The sequence below is a fragment of the Panthera pardus genome, unplaced genomic scaffold (genome assembly GCF_024362965.1).
Source record: "Panthera pardus isolate Hobbes unplaced genomic scaffold, ASM2436296v1 HiC_scaffold_8, whole genome shotgun sequence".
Taxonomy (NCBI): Eukaryota; Metazoa; Chordata; class Mammalia; order Carnivora; family Felidae; genus Panthera; species Panthera pardus.
Window position 1 is genome coordinate 5,888,378 of NW_026527013.1, and position 24,883 is coordinate 5,913,260.

The window sequence follows — 24,883 nt, forward strand, 5'->3', positions numbered from 1 at the left end:
AAACTTAACAGCTGACAGAACTTAATTTTTAAATTTTGTTTTCTTACCTGTTTTAATTGTGAGCCTTATAGGTCACTCATATGGAGATCATGCCATTGATTGACCTCTGCTCTTGATTCTAAAAACAGTAGAGGGGAAAAAAACACCACCACGGGCCCCCTTCAAAGGGTGTCTACTCATCAGATCATTTAGTGAACATGTTCTCCCTCACACTGACATTTTCTCTCTTGGGTTGTCTTCGTTTCACTTGGGCGGTTTCCATTTGAAAGTCATTTTACAAAACCAAACAGGGAAACCACACCGCACACACACTTTTCCTCTGTTCCATCTCAAGGTCCTTATCACTAGGATGGAACCTTCTCCCCGAGGGCAGCTTCCTGCCAGAGCCAGCCAGCGACAGCTGTCAGTGTTTTGCCTGAAGTTAAATACCCATTCAGGCGTCTGTCTGTCAAAGGTGCCATTCATGCTGTTCAAGAGTAAATAAAAACAGTGTGTGTTGAGTGTGTGTTTTTAGGTGTTCCTTCTGAACTGAAATTGAAAATGAGTTGAGGCTCTAGAATTTTCTTGGCACACATGTGAATTGTCAGGTTGGATCTCATGAATTCAATGAGTGTCTTCGGTGAATTTTAAATTTATATATATTTCAACGATCGTGGAGCCCAGATGGAGGCAGCCTTGAAGCCACTGGGGGCAGCTGTGTGCCCTCCCAGGGCACTGTACTGGGGGGAGACCAGGAGGGGCAGGTTCCCAGTTGGGTGAGCTGGGATACGTGCTTTTGGACTCACCATGGAGTGTCCACTGTGCGTTACAGTTGTAGACCGAGATTCCTTGGCCTGAGGCTCCCTGACTGCTGCCTACTTGCTTGAATGGGGCCCAGGCCCAGGCATGGGATTCTAGGTGCACAGTGGGCGGCCATGCCTCTCACCGTGACACTGGTCACTTCAGCATCCCACCTGGCATGCCTGAGCCTCTCTGTGCCCCTCTGCGGCCCTTGGGCCAGCTGGGGAGACCCACATCCTGTGCCCATCGTGGGGCACTTGGTGGGACTCTGGGAAGGGGTAAAGAAAGGTGTGGGAGATGAAGCTGCTTGGGGGGGGGCATCTGGTGTGCTCACTTAGCTGGTGACCCCCCCAGATCCTGGGCTGTCCTGCTTTGGTAATTGTCATGCACTGGGAGCTGAAGGCCTTTGTCTAGAGACGGAAACGTGACCCCAGGCAGGCTATAACTGGCAGTCCGGATGAGAATGTACAGGATAGGGCTGTCTGCTACAGTCCCCCAACCAGGGCACATCCAGGACTCGCCCTCGGCTGTCACCTCTCCACTGCATTTTGATCTTCCCACCTGACCCCTGTTCTCCCCAGGAGAAGGAACCAGGCCTCTTCCCCAGCCCCACCCTGTTCATCTAGTTCTGCAGGGGACAGTTGTCATCGTTCCTCCTAGGCCTAGAACATGGATGGATTGGGGTGGAGGATGGCCAAACCCCTCTTCTGCCCGGTTTGTGTGGGTCTCGAACCCGTGCTGGGCTGGCCAGACCTTCAGCAGGGCCTTGGATCTCAGGCAGCCTGGTCCCGGTCCACATTCTTGCTCTGTCGAGGGATTGGGTTACAGCAGGGACCCAGGGCTTGACTGCAGGTGGCTCAGTCTATGTGGCGAGAGATGGTGCCTTCCTGAGGCAGCTGGACACCATGGCGGGGGGCCCCGGCCCTTCCCACTCGGGAACAAGGACAGGTTTGGTGTGGGCCCCAGGCAGGGAGTCTTAACCTGCGGGGAGTCTCGGGCAGGTGGCAGCACCACTGTGTGCACCTGAGCAGTTTTCTGGGGGAGAGCGAGGGGCTTCACTCGATTCTAGGCAGTCCTAGGACATTAACAATGGAACATCCCAAAGGTGAGTGAGGTGAGGGCAGGAGGAGGAGAGGGCTGTGGGCCGAGGCTTGTTCACTGGACTCTGTCCCCTCTGGGGATGGTAAAGGCTGAGTGAGCAGGGACTCTGTCAGGCCGGCCGGGGCGGGGACAGCCTACAAAGGCCTGGCTGGGCTACACGAGCCACCGTCACTCCTTGTTCACAGGGCAGGCCGCGGGGCCCCGGAGCACAGGGAGAACCCTGCAGGCCCTACCTGGTGGGCGCTGAGAGCGATGGAGGGTGTCCTCTCCTCTAGCATGTTTTTTTTTTTGTAAGAAAGAGGCTGGGGTGTCTGTCTGGGACATCTGTCACCAGAATGTCTGTTGGCACTGAGGCTGTGTAGTTGCTGCTTCAACTCAGAAGGACGTCTGAAAGCTTAATCTTGCTGGTCATTGTTTTTTTTTTTTTAAGTTCATTCGTTCATTTCCATGTTTAGGCTTCATTTTTGTTTGCCTCGTTACCTGATTTGAAACCACAGCTGACTGACTTCGCTTTTGCTTTTCAGTTTTAAAACTCCTTGTATTTTCTCCCCTAACTCCATTTTTGTTGGTTTGTTAAAAAGGTTTGTCCAGAGGGGTTGCGTTTATCCGGTTTGACAAACGTTCGGAAGCAGAAGAGGCAATTACCAGTTTCAATGGTCATAAACCCCCAGGTTCCTCCGAGCCCATTACAGTGAAGTTTGCAGCCAACCCCAACCAGAACAAAAACATGGCGCTGCTCTCCCAGCTCTACCACTCGCCGGCCAGACGGTTCGGAGGCCCCGTTCACCACCAGGCGCAGAGATTCAGGTGGGTCGGGAGGCGGCGCTCTCATCAACCCAGCTCTTCCCACCGCGGGCCGGCCGGGTCCACCTGGCTGGTCAGAAAGCCGCGCTCAGAATCACTGTGTCTTCACGCCCCTGCCCCCATGGGAAGGTGTCTGTGTGAAAGGCGTTGGTGTCCATCCGAGTATTGCCTGAAGTGGAATCCAAAAGGTGGTCGTGTCTCCAGCCAGCCCCCCGCCCCCGGGGGCAGAGCACGTAGCGCCCCAGGGCCCGGTGTTCAGTGGCCGGAGCTCGGGGCCATGAGTGTAGCAGCCAGAAGATGCAGCCTCGGGTGTGCGTAGGGGAGAGCTGCTCTCCTCCTCGGCGTGCAGCCCCTGCTCCCAGCCCTCAGGTAGCCCTCTCACTCACCTACCTGGGCGCTCACCTGCATCTCTAAATATCACACGGCTTCTGTTTTAAAAGCCCTGCCCTGGAGGCGAAAGGTTTTCTGACATTCCCTCGTCTTTCCAGACTGAAAATGACTCCAGTTGCCAGGCTCTAGGAGAACAGAGACAATGAGGGTCAGGAACTTGGGCTCCAAAATCGGGCGTGTTCTGCCTCACAAGCAGTGGCAGTCCCGATTTCCAGGCCACTTGGTTTTTGTTTTTGTCAAAACCTCCATCAGTGGCGTGAGGCATGTTAGGGATCTTTATCTCTGCGACTTTGCAGGTTTCCCATCTCTGTCTTGGAGACATTGGGCAAAACCCTGCACAGAGGCCCCCTGGGGAGGCACTGTCTTCAGCGTCTAGTAACGCAGAGTTCTCAACTCGGCTCAGGTTCCAAAGCTAGCCTTCCCTCATTGGCTTTTCTAGTTTAAAGACAAAGGCCAGGGAAGCGTCTTGGGATGGAAGTGAGGTAAATCCACGTTTGAAGGCCAGCTGACATAGTCTGTGTCACTGCTGGTCAGGTGGGACGTGTGGATGGCAGCGTCCAGCAGGTTCCCAGTAACCAGACTGGACGAGCAGGGAAGAGGGTACGGGAGGAGGCGGGGACTTTGGTCACAGGAAGGAGGAACAGAAAAGAAAGGGGACCAGAGCAGCCAACACTGCTGGCCAGGCAGGAAAGGGGTCTTGACAATTAGAGGCTCACAGCGAGGAGAGACAGAGGGAAGCAAGGATGGCAGGAAAGGTGTGAGGAAAGACTGGCCACTGGAAGGCGGACTAAGATGAGAGCAAGAGGGAGAGAGGCCCAGCCGAGGGGAGAGTGCAGTCTGCATCTCACAGCAGGAAAGACCTCCCCCCCCCCCCCGCCCCCCCGCAAATACTGAAGAAGGGCTCAGGTCTCCTTTGTACATCAGAGAAAAGAATGGGAGGTAGGTTTCGCTGCAGCCAGGATGAAAGAAATCAGCTCCAGTTAGCAGGGGAGAAACCAACTAACAATAATTAATAGGAATGAGAATCACGTCAATAGAAAATAGTAAGGTAAGACTTCAGGTTATTTTCAGTATAACAGGTACATGACGATTCGGGTTAGCTAGTTTAACTCGGACCCACATTTGGTTTCCCACAAAACTGGAGGTGGGGGACAAGTCCATTAAAGTCAGAACGTCTTTCCAGTTTTTATTGAAAACCAGCTTGGCTTAATGTCACACAGATACAAGGGTGCCTTTACCCACCCCCTTCAGTGCCACTGTGGTCCCTGTTGAGTCGAGACCACTAACAAGCCACTGGAGTCATTGAACCAACTCCGACCTCCTGATGCAAGCTGTTTAAAATTCCTCCCGTACATTCAAAGCCATGGCCAGTGATGTGTCTTGATTCTTCCATACCTGCCTTGAAGAGATCCCCTGGATAAGTGGGCTGCACCTGGGGAGCTGGTCGGTCCGTCTTGTTGTTATGTCCGTCAAAAGAATGAATCTGTTGATGGCCCTTGAAAGCACCTGCTTACCCCTGGGTCAGCCCCACAGCGCGAAGCCTGGTTTTATTTTAGAGCAGGTCATGTTTCTTGTTTCTTGCACGGTGCGGCCCCCCAGACGCTCTGTCACACTTGGGTAGTCTTAAGCCGATCCTAAGGCCATTACTTTTTAATTTCCGAAGCCTTTCAGAGGGCTGTGTGGCTTCGGTAACGATTTTGTCTTCTCCCTTAGTCCTACTGCAGTGGCCACACATTTGTAGAAGGCTTATTTTTTATGCAGCTGGAAGCGTTGCTTTGGAAAGAGGCCCACACTTTTGGTACAGCTTGGCAGACCTGCAGGCCACAGGCATTGCTTCTGGGATGCCATGAGCCAGCAGCGGAAGGTCGCCTGGAGCTGTGGGAAGGAATTCCCTGTGCCCTGCGGTGGCCCTTCAAGGGGTGTGCTCGCCTGGGACCCTCCAGCAGGGGCAGCCAAGATGAGGGCAAGATAGAAAATTTGGAGAAAGAAAAGGAAAAAAATCCTGCCCCCCACTCCCTGACGTACACACATACGGAGGCATAGAGTATGAGGATCGAGCTTCCTCCAGGGAGGTCCGAGGGTGGAACAATACCCGAGAGGACGCGGAGAAGCTTCTGTCATTCAGCTAGGGGAAGCCTGGGACTCCCCCCACCCCCACCCCCAGTGATGGAAGGTACTGGAGGGAGCATGGCTCCCAGGGAAGCTGGTCGAGGCTCTGACCCTCTGAGCTGGTGGGCAACAAGTGTCTCTCCCCAGGGTCCACGGTCTGTAGTGCAGGGAGCCCCCTCCCCCCATGCTGAATTCCTGCCCGTGACGGATGGGGGCGCGCCGGCCTGCATGACCTTGACCTGCATGCTGTGCTCTCTGTTTGCTAGGTTCTCCCCTATGGGTGTAGATCACATGAGTGGGCTTTCTGGTGTCAATGTCCCGAGCAACGCGTCTTCGGGCTGGTGCATCTTCATCTACAACCTCGGGCAGGACGCCGATGAGGGGATCCTCTGGCAGATGTTTGGCCCCTTTGGGGCGGTCACCAATGTGAAAGTGATTCGCGACTTCAACACCAACAAGTGCAAAGGCTTTGGCTTTGTGACCATGACAAACTATGAAGAAGCCGCCATGGCCATAGCAAGTCTGAACGGCTACCGCCTGGGGGACAAAATCTTACAGGTTTCCTTCAAAACCAACAAGTCCCACAAATAACTCGCTCATGCTTTTTTTTTGTACGGAATAGATAATTAAGAGTGAAGAAGTTGAAACTTTTTTGTTAGTGTACAACTCATTTTGCGCCAATTTTCACAAGTGTTTGTCCTAGTCTAAATGAGAAGTGAAGAGGTTTTTATACTCGGGGATGCAACCGACATGTTCAAATGTTTGAAATCCCACAATGTTAGACCAATTTAAGTTTCTTAAGTTATTTCCTTTAAAATATATATTAAACAGAAATCTAAGTAGACTGCATTGACTCACCAGTCCCTCGGGACGGTGGTGAACCTGAAGCATGCTTTACCCTCTAAGACTGTCTAACACTCATTTCATTCGGTGTCTCCACAAACTGGATTTAAAAAAAAAAAACAAAAAAAAAAAACAGAAAAAGGAAAAAAAAAAAAACAAAAAAAAAAAGACCTGACCTTTTAGTTCTAGTTTCCAGACTAAAGATGTTAGACAGATGCTGAGTGTGTGCTTTCCTCAGCCGCTTCACCATTTTTAAGCGATTTCTGCTTTTGGTTGACGGGAAATTGCTTTCCCGAGCAGGTGCCATCGCCACCTCCTGCTCCCTCAGCCCCGGGCCCTGCAGGGGTGCCCGCCGGGGGGGGGGGTGGGGGGGCCGCCGCTGGGGAAGGGGGGCCGCACGTTGGGCCCTCCACGGAAGGACTCGAACAGGTCTCCTAAAGCCCAGGCGCCAGTGGGAACGGACCAAAGAGTTTCCGGGAAACTCCAGTATATTCCCCAGTCAGACCTAGCTCCCGGCACGCCCGAGGATGTGTTGCTACCCTGACATCCCGCATTTCTGTCCACACACGGCATGCACGGTGCCCCGCACATCGGACACCGGCGTTCCCCATCGTTTCGCCAGTCCCCCAGAGCATTTCACACGGCGCAGGTGCGGAAGACCGCTCCATATTTTACGACCCCAGAAACATTTGAGCATTGTATTTCTCGCATCCCTTCTCGTGAGCGCTAGACTTTGTTTTGTTTTGTTTTGTTTTCTATTTTAGTCGGATTTTGTTTTGAAACTTTGCTTTCGTATGAACACTCAGCAGAAAAGTACTTACTTCTTGCCAGTTATCTATTAACAACAACGAGAGAAATACCCCTTTGATTTGTAGTTTTAAAGATTAACCCTCCCAAGTTCTCTTCATAACTGCCTTGACATTTTGGGTTGTTCTGTTCTGTTAATTTTCTTTTGCTTTTTTGTGTTTTTTGTTTGTTTTTACTTTTGCATTTAAGACCATTAAATTTGATTTTGTTTTGCTCGAATTTTGTTTTGTTTTTTATTTTACCTTTTCTTTCTTTTTGGCTAGGTAAGGTACAGATGGCCAGCATTCAGGGAGGATTTTAAGTCCTTAAGAAACAAAAACTTGCCTGGAGACCAAGCATTTGCACATCTGTGACGCAGGAGTGCACAGTCGCAGATGGCACTTAGTTTTAAAACGGGGGAGCCGGTAGGGAGAGGCAGAGAGTGAGCCTGAGAAGGGGCAGGGCCAGATCTCCAGGCACCTCAGGAGTGTGAGCTGACTTTCATAACTATCTGGTGTTTAGAGAGGACCAGAAACAGGGGAACTCAGTAGCAGCAGTTTTTAGTTTCTACAAAAGACTAAAAACGGGTACCGGTGGGTAGTTTTCATTGATCGGCATCATGGAATTGCGGCATTATCTATCTATTTGTCTACCTGCCTACTACCTACCTACCTATTTATTTATTTATTTATTTATGTATTTATGTATTTATTTATTTATTTATTAAGTGGAAAAAATTGGGCACAGCCTTCTCCAGAGCAGGTCAGTGTTCTGAGAAGCCCCCGGACAGTTTGAGGCTCCCCGTTTCCCTCAAACTCCGTTGAGGGCCTGCCGACCGCTTGCATCGTCCTCCCCAACTTGAGATGTTGCCGTGTTCTCTTCCCACAGAAGGGCCAAGTGCATACCTTGAGGCCTTCTCATGAGTTGGCCACGTGCCACGGAGGACCTCCCCCTGCCCCATCTCACCCCCAGCGGAAGTTTCCAGACCCTGAGTCAAAGCCAGCTTACGTGCCTCCTTCTGGAACCCAGAACCGAGGCCCGTTTCTCTGGATTTGACACAGAGTGGGTCCCCACTCTGTCCACCCCAGAGCGCCCTTCACCACAGACCGGGATGTTTTCCTGGAAGAATATGCCTTTCAGGTTGCGCTAGCCTTGGGCCAAGCATCTTCTCTGCGAAGGTGAGATTCCCGATTCCGAAAGTGACCCTTCGGTCTCTTCCTTGACACACATTCCTGCCTGCCCTCACTAGTGTTGGATTTCTTACTCAGATTCCCGTCGGAAGCGTAAACTGTGAAAGACAGTGGGCTCGAAGCCAGCACTGGCATTTCCCTCCCCTCCCTGTTATCTGGACCATATCGATTATTCTGATGTTGGCACTGAGGAGGAGGAGGAGGAGGAGGAGGAGGAGGAGGAGGAGGAGGAGGAGGAGGAAATGAGCCTTTGAAAGCGGCCCAAGGGGTAAAATTGTCCTTTTACGTGGTCTCCACTCTTTAAACAGCCTTCTAGCTAAAACCCCAGTGCATTTCTTTGGGAGTGTTACTTTGCAAGTTGTGTGGAAGGATTTCACTTTTGACATGTGACTTAACCCTGAAAAGCAATTGTCACTCCCATCGAGGTACCAGATGTTGGCCCTGTGTCCGAAAAGTCCCATTATATCTTCCTCAGGCTTGTTTGCAAAAGGAAGATCCCATTTTTTTTAAAGTCAGGATCCAAAAGAAACTTTTTTAAAAAAAATTTTTTTACATAGATCTATCACATTTGTATTTCTCAAAATGAGCGCTCTCCTTTTATTTGGGAATTTTGATGAAAAAGAATAAAGAGTAGATGATGTTAATTTATCGAAAGTTTGGTTTGGTACACAAACACCAAAGAGGCTTTGATAGAATTTTCTTTTGGCCTGCGTAACTTCCCCTGATGGTTGTTTGCTGAGAAGCTCCCAGATTTGTGAACCTGGTTCCAGTTGAATTATTCATTTTTTACGCTCTGGCTCTGCCCTTCTTTAGTTTTTCATTGTAATATGCCAAGCTGTGGTTTTCTACGCTGGCTGTGCCTCTAGTCGCACACCCTGTGACTGGGTTCCCCTTCCCCTTCCCCGCCCCCTGTCCCCCCCCCCCCCCCCCCGACTGCCACCATCTTGCCAGAATAGCTGCAAGACGGGCTTTCTTGGCCTGTGGGCAGATGGTGCTGTGTGGGCTCCACCTTCTTTGTTCCCCGAAGGTGAGTCTTTTCCCTTTGCCAAGGGCAGCTGCCTTAACCTTTGAGAGTCTGCGCTTGGCGTTAGTGCTGGAAACCCAGCGCGCAGGGTCTGGACCGTGCTGCTGTAGGGAGCTCTCTGAGCTGGCAGCCGGGCAGGGGGCGGTCCCTGTTGGATCAGACAAGTCGATGAACCTGAAGACAGTTCCTGGCAATAACTTGTCCTGGTTTGCTCCCACACTAGGACTGTTGACCGACCCCCAAGCCTGCTGTCGGACTTGAAAATCAAAGTTAACGTCACCTAGCTGTTGTGTTTTCACATCTGATCCAGCCTGGCTTTATTTCTCTGTGCTTTTTGCAGCCTCCCTGGGTTGGATGAGAGAAAGAATAAGCTGCCAAAGGTCTATTTTCCCCAGCCCTCCCCCTGAAATCCTTCCCGCCTTCCCAGGACCTCTGGCACCTCTGGGACCTGAGGCAGCTCCTCAGGAAACACCTCCCGCTGCCCGTCAGATTCCCAGGCCCGGCCCCCAACTCAAGTCCCAAGTGCTTGCCGTTGAGTGGCATTGATAACTGACCCTCGCTTGCAATAGCCGTAGGTAGACCCTGAATCCCGGACACCCGCCCTCCCTCCCACAGCCCCCCTGTAAGGTTCACATCTCCCAACCTTTTCATTTGCCTCTGACTTCTAATGATTGTATTGCATATTTTCCCACAGCCTTTTGGGGGCATAGTTTTTCGTTTCCCGCTTGGTCATTACAAACAAACAAAAAACCCAACAAGTTACTTGTAGGGCACCGCAGGGACCCAAGTTAGGCTCACGGATGGTTCGAGCAGCGGCTTTGCGAGGATTGTGTTGCATTCCGCCAGGAGACCAGGCTCGTCCGCTGGGCGGGGCCGCCTCTTTACCATGTAACGTTGCGTTTACAGTGACTTGCTCTGGGGGGCGGGGCGCTTGACCAGCTGGCTCCCGTGTTGTGCAGTAGACGGGCAGACGTTTTGTATATTAGCGTGTTTTAAGTTATTGATTTGTTTTATATGAAATAATTTATTTTTCAGGTACCATCTTTCCTTTTAACTTTGTTTTTACATGGGTTTGTTTTCAATAAAGTATGACACTGCTGTCCAAAAGCCACCAATAAAACGAATCCCCTTGTGTTCTTTTGAGGAATGTTTATGTAACTAGCTCTTTTTTTTATTATTTTCAGGGAAAAACAAAAAACAAAAACAAAAACAAAGCCCTTCTCAGTTCTCCCTCTCCCCATTTGCCTTTTTATCCTTGTGAATAAATGTTCTTTAGTGTTCTAGGAGGAAAAAGCAAACCTAGATTTTGATAATCCAGAAGATTTCAGCTTAATAAGGAAGCTTTGAAAGAAGACCGTTTTTCAAAATTTTAGTGAAGTGTGACTATTTTCTGTCAACCGCTTTCTCGAAGAGAGTGACACTTTTGCACCATTTTCAGAGTTTTTATAGAGATGCCAAATTGATATATTTACATGTAATGGAAACATGAAAACGTTTTATTAAACAATTGTTCATAGCTGTGTAGACATTTTAATTCAGCTTCCAAAGCTCTCAAAGCGTATTTTTTGGAGTACGGAGCGATAACCGGGTTGGGGTGTTGCTTACGCTTCCCAGTGACTCGACTGTCCGAATACTTCGACCTTTCCGCAGGGATTAGGTTCGTGTTAAACGCTGTATGTTAACCATGACTGGAATTCTGTGCTATTTTGGTAATAAACGAAGTGGGCTCGTTGAGACGTGGTGGTGTGGGGGTGATGGTGTGTGATCGTTAGCGGCCAAGCTGAGCGAGGCGCCGGCAGGGGCTGCGGGTGACTTCCTCCCGCCTAGGTGAGCGAGGGCGGCCTCCTGCCAGGCTGTCCCCTGTGTGCCAGGCCACAGAACCCTGGGACAGCCCCGCCCTGGCGGGGAGAGAGAGGAAGGCCCCGGACTGTGTGACCGGCTTTCCCCCACCGCCCGCTGCCTCTGCCCGGGTGTGCCCCTTCCCTGGACGCACTCACCAGCCAGCCCCCTCCCCTGCGAGACCCAGGGGCCTCTTCTCCAGCGCTTCCCTCAAAGGTTTGTGGGCCTCCTTGTGTTGTCCCTGGGCGTTGCCTGTCCATCCCCTCCCCATGGCCCTGTGGCCATTCTGACACTAATCTCCTTTGGTGACAGGAGAGTGACTTTTAACTCCCCTGGAGGCACAGCAGAGCTCGAGGGCCTTAGGGTCAGAGTCTGCAGTCTGAATCCTGGTTCTGCCCACTCCCTGGTGTGCAGTGCGGACAAGCCACCGACTCTCTGGGTCTCCGTTGCCCCCTCTGTGAAATGGGGTCCGTAACGCCCACCCATCTTGCTCTTCTCCAGATGTGGCTAAGTGGTCCCACGGGTGGCACTGTAGCAGGAGGTGGCTCCAAGGGTGTCCCTCGGTTACTCAGACCCAGCGGCCAGCTTGGGGCTCCCAGCAGGAGCTCCTGGGGCTTCTGGGCAGCCTCTCCGGTGTGGGCTGTCCTGGTCACCAGGGAGGAGGGATCTGGGTATCAGCCCTTCCGCGTGAGTGGGGCACAGGACTGGCCGGACCAGAGCGTGTGTCCACCTTCTCCAGAAGCTTCGTTTCAAAGCAGATTTGGCCTCAGCAGGTCTGGGGTGAATCGGAGCATCTGAATTTCTAATGAGCTCCCCACCCCCACCCTGCCCGCTGGTGATGCTCGTGCTCCAGGGACCCACTTTGAGAAGCAGAAGGCTTAAGAGGAGGCTGTGAGTGCCTTAGGGAAGCCTGCCAGCCCCCACCCCCACCTGTGGTGATGGCTTCCGCTTCCCCCTCACCCCAGAATGTGGGGCCCTGAGAGACGGAGCCCCGTGTGCAAGGTGGGGGAGCTCTCGCCACCAGACTCTCTCCTCTCGGGCTGCTTTCGTTTTTCTTTCCGTTCAAGGTTAAGGTGCTGAGAGCCTGCATCCCTTCATGTTTGAGGTTTGGGTTTTTTAGCTTATAGCCTCAGTAATATCTCTGCGCAGTTTAAAAGGATTTCCAGAAGAAAAGGGAGAAAATCAGCCCCCGGTGTTGTCTGGGAAACCACGGTTTGTGTTCAATGAGAAGAAGAGCCAAGTTGTGACGTGAGGGTGTCTTTTCCTGGGGGGTGGGGTACCGGGAACCGACCCCCGATCTTCTGCCACTGGCCTGGAGCCTCTGACCGGCGGCAGCCTCCGGCTTGGGAAGCCACGTGGGAGCCCTGCACCACAGGTGGCGCCGGCCGGGGAGCATTTCCCCCAAGTCCGCACCCTGCTTTCCCACTGCCAGGGCCTGGCAGACGCCAGGGAGAACCAGCCTGAAGATCCCCTGCCCGCGTGGGGGTGCCGAGAGCCGGGCAGGCGGGGCAGCAGGGGAGGGGAGGGCATCGGAGCGGGAATTAGCTGACCCGGGAAGAGTTCCCACCCAGTAGCTGGAAGGTGGTGATGGGCCGTGATCGCGACTCTTAGCTCTTAGCCATGCCGTTCGTTCGCTTTGCAAAGTACTTCACTGCCCTTCGTGGGCACGTGCCTGTGAGGGAGGTGTTACTCTTAGTGTTGTTCGAGTACCCATTTTACAGATGATATGACTGAAGCTTAGCTGGTTGGAAAACAGGTCATGAGTGCTGGTGATTTTTTTTTTTTTTTTTTTTTTTTTTTTTTTTACCAATTTGGTATAGAGCATTCTAGGTTTGGGCCGCCCCTTAGTTTTGTGAGCATAAGTTTCCAGAAATAGTCTGTGCAGGGCCTGGAGCTCCAGGACCACCAGGGGCCCCTCGGGAAAGACTCTGGAATCCAGGGCAGGAGGGCATGCTGCCTCCCAGTTTTTACCCACAAATGAATGTTTCGGCCACATAAATAAAATTGCCACATCCCAAGGAAACTGCCACATGGGTCGTCACCAAGTGCGGATGGCGTGATGGGCATGATGTGACTTGCCACACCGAACTCACGGCCACCAGGAATTTCCCACAGAGGCCCCTCAGAAAGCCGGGGTGCCCAGCCCAGGCCCACGGGACTCCTGAGGGGAGTCACACGTGCTCAAACAAGAGGCTCTGGGGCAGACACTCTGAAGGCAGGTGTAGACGTGCACACTGCCTTTCCCCAGGGCGGGGGTGGGGGTGGGGGGGTCGGGGGCTGCTCGGCGTGTCTGCCTCTGCAAGGTTCACAGGCCTCCCCAGCAAGCTGGGCTGAGGAAAGGCAGTGGGGGCCTCGAATGCCGAGGCCACTGCCAGCCGTGAAGGGGGACTAGTGCCCATGTCCCTCCCCTGCTGGGAGCGGCTGCCCTCTCTCAGCAGTTGTTTGGACAGGATGAGGGCTGGGAGCCACCAAGGCCACCGCAAGGGTTTTTACAGGGCATCTGTGGTGCGTGTGCTGACCGGGGATGCCCGGGCTGACAGACAAACGGACCACAGCACGGCGGTTCCAGGTGAAAATTAGAAGTGAGTAAATAAAGGAACTCTTAGAAAGGGATGTGTCCAAGGTGGAGGGATCACAGTCCCCCGGGGACCATCAGTGGAAAATAAGGACGTCCCAAGAGACCTGGTCTGAGATGGAACATGTCAGCTGTGGAGGTATCTGGGGCCCGGACCCACGGACCCACGGACCCACAGAAGCACAGACCTTAAATCTGCTTTGTCAAAAGGCTTTCAGTGTGTGTGTGTGTGTGTGTGTGTGTGTGTGTGTGTGTTTGGTAATTTTTTTTTAATCTTAAAACATTCCACTCATCTGCTTTTGTGACTGAAGAACAAAATCTCAGTATTTAGCAAGTTATTTTTAAACCCTCCAGCACACAAAGCTGCAGTCTTAAAACATTTTGAATTTAAAGAGATTGTGTGGAAAACATGGTGCTTTTAATCCACCCTGCCCAGTGCAGGTTATATCCCCAAAAAGCCAGGAATAGAATAGAATAGAAGGTGTGGCAGCTTGGCAAGGACAGTGGAGGCGGGGGACAGAAGGAGAGGACAGGGCCATCCCAGCCACCCCCGGCGGCATCCTGCGGGCAGGCGGGGGTCTCACGGTCCCCGGCATGAGTCTCAGAGGAAGGGGGGCCGTCCCCCTGTGCCTTCACATCGTCTCCCCTGTGTGTGTCCGTCTGTCCAAATGGCCCCTCTCTACGACTTCAGTCCATTGGGTCAGGACCCACCCTATTGACCTCATCTTAGCTCATCTCAATTGACCTTAGTAAAGTCTCTAAGTCACGTGCTGAGGTCCTCGGGGTCAGGATGCCAATCAGGGGACACAATCCAACCCATGACCTGCCCCTTCCACGGTTTGTCACCAGGCCTTCTCTGTTCTCCCCCAAAGCAGTGAGTGCAGTCGGGGTTCATCATGTGCCCCCCACTGAGTTCCGCTCGGTGACTTTCAGGGAGGAGACTGACCAAGCTGTCTTGTCGCCTAGAAGGATTTCTCCTGCTCGATTTCATGTGACAGTGGCCAACAGCACAGACTACGTAATCTGTGAGGCTCAGCGCAGAATGGAAATGCGCTTTGTTCAAAAATCTCAGATCTGGGGCGCCTGGCTGGCTCAGTCGGTGGAGTGTGTGACTCTTGATCTCGGGGTCGTGGGTTTGAGCCCCACGTTGGGTGTAAAGCTTACCTAGAAAAATTCAGGTAAAATCTGGTTCAAGCAATGGAATATATTCAGCTTTAAAAAGGAAGGACAGTCTGACACCTGCTACAACATGGATGGACCCGGAGGACACTGCACAGCGTGAGAAGCCAGACACAGAAGGACCCGTCCTGCGTGACCCCACTCACAGGAGGTCCCCAGAGGAGCCCCATCCATAGAGACAAGAGAGCGGATGGCGGGAGCCAGGGGTGGGTGGGGGCCAGGGGAGTCCGTGTTTCATGGGGACAGAGAGTCTGGGGAGATGGAAAGTTCTGGAGACGGACGGCGGGGGCGGGTGCACGACAGTGTGAGTGTGCCTGATGCCGTTGAACTGGACATTTAACGGTTACGATGGTAAAGTATAAAAAGTATAAAAAAAGGTACTAAGAACTCTGAGAGGGCAATGGCACAGCACGGGGTCCTATGGGTCCTCGGGGGTCGCTTGCCCCCCCCCCCCCAAGCCATCCAGCTGGCTGCGTCTTGCACCACCTACCGTGGGCAGCCAGCAGGGCTCCCAGTGCAGCCAAGACTCCCTCGCCCGTGGTGCCCGGGTGGGGAGGACCCCGCACCCCGCGGCCGGGCTGGTGTTTACAGCAACCAGACGTTTCCATTCCCCGGGGAAAAACGCACGGGAAAATCCACAGCGCGTTTGCTGGCGGGCGGTAGTTGATGCCAAAAGAAGGCAGATGGGCCGCGACGGGGTTCCCAGGGCCTCCCCCAGTCCGGCTGTTGGCCTGGGGGACTGCGCCTCCTGGGCTCCCAGCCCACCCGAGGGCCCCTGCCTCTGCAGGCAGCCTGGAGTAGGGGGAGGGGGCCAGGCAGCCTGGAGTAGGGGGAGGGGGCCGGGAAGTCAGCCCTGGGCCCTGAGCGCCTGGAGGCAGGAAGCCTGCAGCCCAGCCCCCTCTGCCGGGGGAGGAGCCAGTTCCCTGGGGAACCGTAAGTCTGGGATCGCTCCCATCCTGCCCTCTTATTCCAGAGGAGCCCGGTGTCAGCTCGCGGCTGTCTGTCCCTCCGCCACCTGCTGTCCCCTGCCAGCAGCCCCAGCTGCACACCGCTCCACACGTGCTCGCCCTCAGGTCGGAGTTGCTGCCCTCCCCCCGTCACCAGCCACCTCCCTCCTTTCCCACGCCCCCAGGGGGGGCCCCGACTCCCCACTGGCTTCTGGCCCACATGCGCCCCTCCCCCACCATGGCCTCTACCCTTCCAGCCATCCTTGTATTCAGTCCACACATAGTCATGGTGTAAATCATCTTAGAGCCGTGGGTGGTCCATCCATGCAGAAGCGTATGACTCCGGCCGTAAAAAAGAGTGAGGTGCTGACACTCTACCACGCGGGTGAACCCAGGAAGCACACTGCGCGAAGTAAGCCAGACACAAAGGTCACGTCTCGTCTGATTCCATTGACGAGAAATGTCCAGAACAGGTAAATCCATAGAGAGGCAATTAGTCATTGTCGGGCTGAGGGAAGAGAGACTGGGAGCGGCTGCGTCATGGGGACAGGTTTTAGGGTGACAGAAATGTTCTAGAACAGCGGAGTGTGGCGGTATGCCACTGAATTGCTCACTTTAAAGGGGCGAATCTTCAGGGCGCCTGGGTGGCTCAGTCGGTTAAACGTCCGACTCTTGATTTGGGCCCAGGTCACGATCTCCAGGTTCATGGGTTCGAGCCCTGCATCGGGCGCCATACTGCTGGTGGTGCAGAGTCTGCTTGGGATTCTCTCTCTCTCTCTTCCTCGCTCCCTGCCCCTCCCCTGCTCTCTCTCTCTCTCTCTCTCAAAATAAATAAACTGAACAAAAAGGGGGGGGGCAAATTTTCTGTTATGTGTATCTCACTTCAATCAAAAGAGAAAAATCATCCCAGGTGTTGCAACTGCCAAGGATGTGACGCACAGCAGAGAAACCAGCCGAGTCACCCGTGGGTGCTCAGCCCAGGTGGGGTCACCCTTTAGGGCTCCAGATGGGTTGGCTCACACGGGAACAGGCTGTCTGAAGATGTATGTATTCGTTTGCTAGGGTGGCTTAAGAAAACAGACATTTATCATCTCACAGTTCGGGAGGCAAGAAGTCGGAGATGGGAGGTGTGGGCAGGTTGGTTTTGGGGAGGGAGACTCTGTCCCAGGCCTCTCTCCTGGCTTCTGGTGGCCTCATCTTCATGGGTCTCTGTGTGTGCGTGTCTGTGTCCATATTTCCCTTGGAGAAGGACACAATTATGTTGAATTTGGGGGCCACCCTACTCCAGGATGACATCATCCTTACTAATTATACCTGCAATGAACCTACTTCCTGATAAAGTCACATTCTTGTTTTTTTTTAAGATAAAATTTTTAAAATTATTTTGAGAGAGACAGGGAAGGGACAGAGAGAAAGGGAGAGAGAGAGAGAGAGAGAGAATCCCAAGCAAGGGGTTGAACTCACAAACCGCGAGATCATGACCTGAGCCGAAGTCGGACACTTAACTGACTGAGCCACCCAGGCACCCCAATAAGGTCACATTCCAAGGTGCTGAGGGTTAGGACTGCAACATAGGAATTTGTGGGGAACACAGTTCAACCCATAGCCATCCCATGTGCCAGTTTGAGAGTACAGAGATGAGCCAAAAGGACCCCGTCCCTGTCCTCACAGAGCACCTGCTATGCTGGTTGAGGTTGATCCACACCAAAAAAAAAGGCACAGGATTCGAGCAGGCGTGTTGAGAAGTGTGTAAAGCAGCTTGACCTCATCGTGACATTCAAGTGCATTCTTTCTTTCTTTTTTTTTTAATGTTTATTTTTGAGAGACAGAGTGTGGGCAGGGGAGGGGCAGAGAGAGACGGAGACACAGAATCCGAAGCAGGCTCCAGGCTCCGAGCGGTCAGCACAGAGCCCGACGCGGGGCTCGAACTCACAGACCATGAGATCATGACCTGAGCCGAAGTCAGATACTTAGCCGATTGAGCCACCCAGGAGCCCCTCAAGTGCATTCCCAAATGGCTCCGTGCCCGGGATCTACGCGAACATGGGTGTCGCACACCTAGTGCCCCCCCCACCCCCGCCCCAGGCGTGCACTGGCCACACACAGTAGAACCGTGTATTGCTTCACAACGGATTGGAAATTTTAAAAGAAGCAAAAACGCAAAACCGGAGCCTTCATCGCAGATCGTCAGGGAAGATGCTGTAGGCGTGGGAAGGACACAGCCGCACTACACAACCACACGTGTGAATCCCCGCAGGCCAGGTTGACTCTGCTGTGCAGAAAGAACTCTGAGCTGCGAGAGAAGAGTCGGCAGAGGCCAAATCTGGGTGGGGATCAAGAAACCTGGGAGGTTCTGTGGCGCCAGGAAGGGTAAGAGGAGGGAGGAGGAGGGAGACGCCACTGGTGGAGTAGGAAGGGGGGGATCTGAGGGCAGCGGGGCAGGGCTCCCGGGATCGTGGCTGAATGTGCCAGAAGCCGTGAGTACAAGCCTAGGGAAGACAGAGCCCCGGCAGTGCCGGCACCATCGGCCTGGATCCCAGGCTCTCTCCTGGCAATTCCCTCGACCCCTCCATTCCAGAGAAGTCTCAAAGGCAGAGGGCGTGGCGGGGAGGGGCGGGGGGCTGGTGGTGGTAGATGCAGTCCCACCATTGATGAACCCCAATCTCCCGCTTCCCCCCGAGTGTTGGGACATGCCATCTCCTGCCGGAGACAGTGGCTCCCAGCCCCCAGCCCTGCTCCACCTGTCGGTCTCTGCCCCCTGACAATGCTTCTTCTTCTTGCTTTTTAAGTGTCTTTTATTTTCTGTATTCTGACGCTCTGTCATCCTGGGGGAGGGCGGGTGTGGGGGGCGCCTCGCTGAACTGGAAAAGCCCGCCCCTCCCAGGGCTGGTGAATTCCTAGAGCTAGCAAACAACTTGCCAAACTATCTTTCACTCGCAAACCCATTAATCCAGAGTCCACACCCCACCCGCTGTGGGCTCCTGTCACACTCAGGGCCACCACCCCTGCCCCATCACCCCAGGGCCTGGTCCAGGCAATGGGGCCAGCCCCGGACACCGCAGAGTCTGCTGAAGTCATTCAAACTAGCCAGCCCCAACCCTGTTTCCCCACCTCGCCCCCTCCTCCCCGGGGAAACCACAGTAAAGGCTCTGAGCCACATTTCCCCGCCCCTTCTACCCCCTCACTGACCCTGGTCCTTCCCCATGTGGCCCCACTTGGCGTGCGTGCCCCCCTCCCCAGGATCTGTGAGTAACAAACTACTTTTCCTTTTTCAAGGTAGAATATATTTTATTTTATTTTATTTTATTTCATTTCATTTCATTTTATTTTATTAAAGATTTTATCTTAGGGTCGCCTGGTTTAATCAGGTAAGTGTCCGACTTCGGCTCAGGTCGTGATCTCGCAGTTTGTGGGTTCGAGCCCCGTGTGGGGTTCTGTGCTGACAGCTCAGAGCCTGGAGCCTGCTTGGGATTCTCCTTCTCTCTCTGCCCCTCCTCTGCTCATGCTCTGTCTCTCTCTCTCTCTCAAAAATAAGTAAACATTAAAAAAAAGTTTTTTTTTTTTAATTAAGTACACTCTACATCCAATGTGGGGCTTGAACTCATGACCCTGAGATCAAGAGTCACACGTTCCACCCACTGAGCCAGCCAGGTACCACCATTTGAAACATGTGTGAGTGCATAGCTCAGTGGCAATACATATACTCTCAGTGTTGTGCAAACATCCCTACCATCTGTCTCCAGAACTTTCATCTTCCCAAACTGAGACTCTGTCTCTATTAAACACTAATGCCCCCTCCCCCAGGTTCGTTTTCAGCAGGTAATGTTCATGGCTCAAAGCATGCAAGGCCCAAAGATGATCAAATGAACCTCCTCCTCTCTCCAGTTTCCTAGCCATCCAGCTTTCTCCTTCCTCGAGCTGCCTGTGTGGACCCCCCAGAAACACTCTGCACATTGGAGCAAATCTCTCCATCTGTATCATAAGGTATTTCAAGCTCGGGGGGGTTGGGGGGGGGGGGAGGGGCGGTGAGGCAATCAGGTCTGTGTTTGAAGCCCGCCCGGATGTGGAGAGGGGAACGGCTGTCTGCCTTTCGGAGCTCTGTGGATTTCAGAAACCCCGTGCGTTGCTTCACTTAGCAAGTGTTCTCAGGCCCATCCGTGCTGTGGCAGGTGTCAAAACTTCAGCTCTTTTTGAGGCTGAATACTATTCCATTGTATGGACATACCACATCGGGTTTATCCTGCGTCTGTTGGTAGACACTCTGGGCGCTCCCACCCTTTGGTTATTATGAATAATGCTGCTGTGAACGTGGGTGTGCACACGTCTTCTTTGGTGCTGGCGTGTTGTTTTTTTTTTTTTCTTTCTCTCTTCTCCCCTCCCTATCTTCCCTTTCTGGGTCATGGTAACAGAAGGGGGGTTGATAATACTACCCAGGACTGTAAAGACCGATCCTAGGATGATAAGGCTCCCCAAATATGCTAAAAGGATGCCCTATTGTGACTTTTGGGGGCCCCGGGTGCTTTGGCCTTCATGGGTCTGATCATCCATAAAGGAAAAAAATATATATATATATTAAAAGTTAAATTTGGGGCGCCTGGGTGGCTCAGTCGGTTAAGCATCTGACTCCTGATTTCGGCTCAGGTCATGATCTCATGGCTCGTGAGTTCGAGCCCCACATCCGGCTCTGCACTGACAGTGTGGAGCCTGCTTGGGATTCTCTCTGTGTCCCTCCCTCTGTCCCTCCCCTGTTCATACTCTCTCTCTCTCTTAAAATAAATACAAAACTTAAAAAAAATGTTTTTTTAATGTTACACCTGAGTTGGAGCATAAAGGTGAATATAATATAAAGACTAGATTATGGGGATTTTCCCTTCTTTTTTAAAAAATTTTTTCTTTATTTTGGGGGAGAGAGAGACAACATAAGTGGGGGAGGGGCAGAGAGAGAAGGAGACGGAGAATCCCAAGCAGGCTCCGTGCTGCCAGCACAGACCCCGACCGGGAGCTTGATCTCACAAGCCGCGAGATCATGATCTGAGCCGAAATCAACAGTCGGACACCTAACCAACTGAGCCACCTAGGCACCCCTTTCCTTCTAATTTTAAAAGAAACTGAAGCATTTGCAAGGGCCCCCAAAGTATTGTGGTCCTAGGCATTTAATAGCTAAGTCCGTTGTGCTAACGGGTCAGGCCCGGTTCTTCGAAAGGCCTGATTGCCTCACAGGCTGTGCGCCTGCTGCCTACTGACCGTTCTACCCGTAACTCACGTGGACACTGATGACTGCAAATCAATTTCGAGAAGAGAGATCAGCTTCCAAAGAGAGAGAGTGTCCCACTGACCAGGAGGAGGGCCACGCAGCACGGTCCCAACGAGCGTGAAACAAAGGACCACTGCAGAAGTTGGAAACCTTTCCAGACTGTCCACCGTGGGCCCGGCACAGCAAAGGCCCTGTCACCTGCAGCAAAGGGCCCTGCTCTATAGTTTTGGAGCGCGGGGAGCGCAGACAGCGAGGCGGTTAGGAATGGATTGCGCTGCCCGCCTTATCCCCCAACAGGCAGGTTTTGCCATTCCACAGTCACCACGCCCTGTCCAGCCTGTCCCCTGGCTTCTCAGCCGTCCCTCCTGCTGGGTCGCCTGGTTCGGGACTCTGTGGTCTCTCCTGACGGCCTCAGTGGCCTCCTCACTGCAGCCAGAGGGATCTTTCTGCAAAGCAGAACTTACTGGATGACACCCTCCACGCCCTTCTGCACCCCTGACAGTTGCACGGCCCTTCCCTCACCCTGAAGCATCCCTGTCCTTACTCCCTGCCCTGTCGTCCCTGCCTGTGGCAAGCCTGCGAGAACCTAGCTGCTTTGTTGCTTCTCGCAAATACCGCAGCCGTCCCCCCCCCATCGCAGCACTCGAGCGGCTCGACTTCTAGGGGCCTTTGCTTCCTTGCCTTAGAAAATGGGGGAAATGCGGCCAACTTCAGAGATCTTAAGGAGAAGCCAGCGTCTGCTATATGCGCAGCTCTCGCTGGCACATCACCCTGCCCACCGGCCAGGAGTCCGCGCCATGACCTGGGACGACAGCCCGCGCCCTAACCGGGCCAGCCACGTTCTCTCTGACGCTGCCAGTGGCTGTGGGCCACTTCCTTCCCCTCTGCAAGCCGAGAGCTCATGATAGCATCCGCCCCGGGGGTGGGGGAGGGGGGGTGCTAAGGAAGATAGCGCTTCCCGGGGCTGGGCTGGCTGTCTGGAACAGAGGAGGCGAGCCACCCGTGCCAGTGGCTATTATTACACCTCGAGAAGGAGCGAGCCAGCCGGTAGGAGAGGGAGCGGGAGCGGGAAGGAAGCCAGACAGGAGGCAGACAGAACGCAGAGGCCTGTGGGCAGCAGCAGCTGGGCGTGGGCAGGGGCTCCGAGCCCAAGAGAGGACGCGGGGTAGCTGTGCTTTGCCAAGGGCGGCCGACACACGGGACGCGTATTTCTCACCGCTCTGGAGGCTGGGAGCCTGAGATGGAGCTGTCGGCAGCCCTGGGGGCTTCCGAGGCCTCTCTCCTTGGCTTGTGGACGGCCACCGTCTCACCTGTGTCCTCCCGTGGCCGTAACTTCTGCGTGCGCCTGTGTCCCCACCTCCTCTGCTTTTAAGGACCCCAGTCATACTGGGTTAGGACCTGCCCTGATGACCGCATTCTAACTCGATGATCACATTAAAGGCCTTACAGCTCCTAAGGGTCACATCCTGAGGTGCTGGGGTCAGAATGTCGACATAGGAAGTTGGGGGTAGGATGACATCTGGCCCACAACAGACACTGAGGGGGTGTTGGGAGAAGGGAAGCAGGAGGGGTGCTAGGCTCCAAGCAGTAGGCTTGTCTTGTCCCCATCCAGCCTCCGCGAAGCCAGCGGACTGTCCAGTTCTGCCCACGAGCCCCGGCCGCTTGGTTAGATGCCAGAGTCCCTCATCAGGTTCTTCTCAGCTAAAGAGGGCTTAACTAAACCAGTCTTGTGAAGCTCTTGGCACACTGCCTGGCCTAGAAGAGCTTAATAAATCACAGCTCTCATTGTTAGTGAAGACGGTTTGGCCAGGACCGTTGATCTAGAAAAAACACCAGGTAGACCAAAAAGACAAGGAGCCTGATTATGATAAACATGACGATAAGTTGGAGGCATGGCATTATTAAAACTATATGCTTCATAAAATATAATACCAAAGGGTGCCCAGGTGGCTCCCTCGGTTAAGCGTCCCACTTTGGTTCAGGTCATGATCTCCCCATGGTCCGTGAGCTCGAGCCCCGCGTCGGGCTCTGTGCTGATGGCTCGGAGCCTGGAGCCTGCTTCGGATTCTGTCTCCCTCTCTCTCTGCCCCCCTCCTGCTCGCATTCTGTCTCTCTCTCTCTCTCAAAAATAAACATAAAAAAATTTTTTTTAATAAATAAAATATAATACCCAAACAAAAAAATGTTAGAAATAGAATAAGGGAGCCCGGGTGGCTCAGTTGGTTGAGCGTCCGACTCTTGATTTTGGCTCAGGTCACGATCTGATGGTCGTAGGATCAAGCCCCCTATCGGGCTCTACGCTGAGGGTGCAGCCTGCTTGAGATTCTGTCTCTCCTCTGCCCCCTTTCCCCCGCTGGCACACTCTCTCTCTCTCTCTTAAAAAAAAGAAAGAAAAAATATAGAATAAACTGGCAGAAACGTAACTGCAGTGAGAACTTAATCAACTATGGCAAACTGAGGGTTTAAGAATAGAAATAATGTACCCAACAGTCACACTGTTGTGCTATTACCCACATGGAGTGAAAAGCTAACAAGCACACACGAACCTGCACACAGGTGCTCATGGCAGCTTTGTTCATAATCCCACAGACTTGGAAGCAACCCAGACGTCCTTCGGTGGGTGAATGGATAAACCATGGGACATCCAGACGAGGGAATGTTACTCAGCGCTAAAAAGGGAGGAGCTCTCCAGCTGTGAAAAGACACAGAGGAACCTCAAATGCATGTCGCTAAGCGAGAGAAGCCAGTCTGAAAAGGCTACACACTGTATGATTCCAACTCGATGACATTCTGGAAAAGGCAAAAGCACGCAGACAGTAAGTAAAAGGATCCGTGGCTGCCAGGGGTGGGGAGGCGGGAGAGATGAACAGACGGAGCACAGGGGATTTTTTACGGCAGTGAAATACACTGTATGTCACCACAGTGATGGATACATTCATTATCCATCTGTCCAAAGCCATAGAGTGAACCCCAGCGTAAACCATTGACTCTGGGGGCGCCTGGGTGGCTCCGTCGGTTAAGCATCCGACTCTTGATCTCGGCCCAGGTCACGATCTCACGGTTCAGGAGTTCGAGCCCTGCATAGGGCTCCACGCAGACAGTGTGGAGCCTGCTTGGGATTCTCTCTCTCCCTCTCTCTGCCCCTCCCCCGCTTATTCATTTTCTCTCTCATTCTAAATAAACATTCAAAAATGTTTTTAAATAGAGTATGGACTCTGGATGGTAATGAGGTGTCAGCGTGGGTTCACGGGCCGTAACAAAAGTGCCCCTCTGGTGCCACGTTGTCGGTGGGGACGACAGAGGGTATGGGGACTTCCTTTACTTTCCACTCAATTTTGCTGTGAACCTAAAACTGCTCTAAACATAAGTTATATGTTAATTTTTAATTTGTATTTTTTTAGTTACTTATTTTCTTCAACTGTTTATTTATGCTAGAGAGAGAGCGCATGAGCAAGGGAGGGTCAGAGAGAGAGGGAGACAGAGGATATGAGACGGGCTCTGCACTGTCGCAGAGAGCCTGACGCGGGGCTCGAACTCATGAACCGTGAGATCATGACCTGAGCCCAAGTCAGACGCTTAACTGACTTAACCTATATGTTAATTTTTTTTTTTTTAATTTTTTTTTTTTTTTCAACGTTTTTTATTTATTTTTGGGACAGAGAAAGAGCATGAACGGGGGAGGGTCAGAGAGAGAGGGAGACACAGAATCGGAAACAGGCTCCAGGCTCCGAGCCATCAGCCCAGAGCCTGACGCGGGGCTCGAACTCACAGACCGCGAGATCGTGACCTGGCCGAAGTCGGACACTTAACCGACTGCGCCACCCAGGCGCCCCAATATGTTAATTTTTTAAAACAAGGGTCATTGTTTTTTACATTAATGCCTATATTGAAAATATGGTACTCTTTCGGAAGGTGAATATATTAAAGGTACACACTTATTCACAAAAAGTAATGACCCAGAGAATGTGACTGTTATAATTAATGGAATAATTCATATACCCGGGTTTATACATTACAAATAATAAGTCGGTTTTAAAAAAAAATAAACTTCCCTTGGGGTGC

The 24,883-nt window shown here is 52.8% G+C and overlaps 1 protein-coding gene and 1 long non-coding RNA gene across 2 annotated transcripts in view; both read left to right on the forward strand.

Moving 5' to 3' along the window:
• Nucleotides 1-7,053, forward strand: part of ELAVL1 (ELAV like RNA binding protein 1) — a 39,682-nt gene extending 32,629 nt beyond the window's left edge. The window contains exons 5-6 of the mRNA XM_053898206.1: nucleotides 2,463-2,688; nucleotides 5,451-7,053. Coding sequence (XP_053754181.1) covers nucleotides 2,463-2,688; nucleotides 5,451-5,775 — 551 coding nt within the window. The 3' untranslated portion in view covers nucleotides 5,776-7,053. The remainder of the gene's footprint in view (nucleotides 1-2,462; nucleotides 2,689-5,450) is intronic.
• An 8,666-nt stretch (nucleotides 7,054-15,719) lies between these two features.
• Nucleotides 15,720-24,306, forward strand: LOC128775602 (uncharacterized). The gene is made up of 3 exons (XR_008420433.1): nucleotides 15,720-16,040; nucleotides 19,453-19,551; nucleotides 23,411-24,306. It is a non-coding gene; the product is annotated as an uncharacterized LOC128775602 (long non-coding RNA).
• The last annotated feature ends 577 nt before the right edge of the window (nucleotides 24,307-24,883 follow it).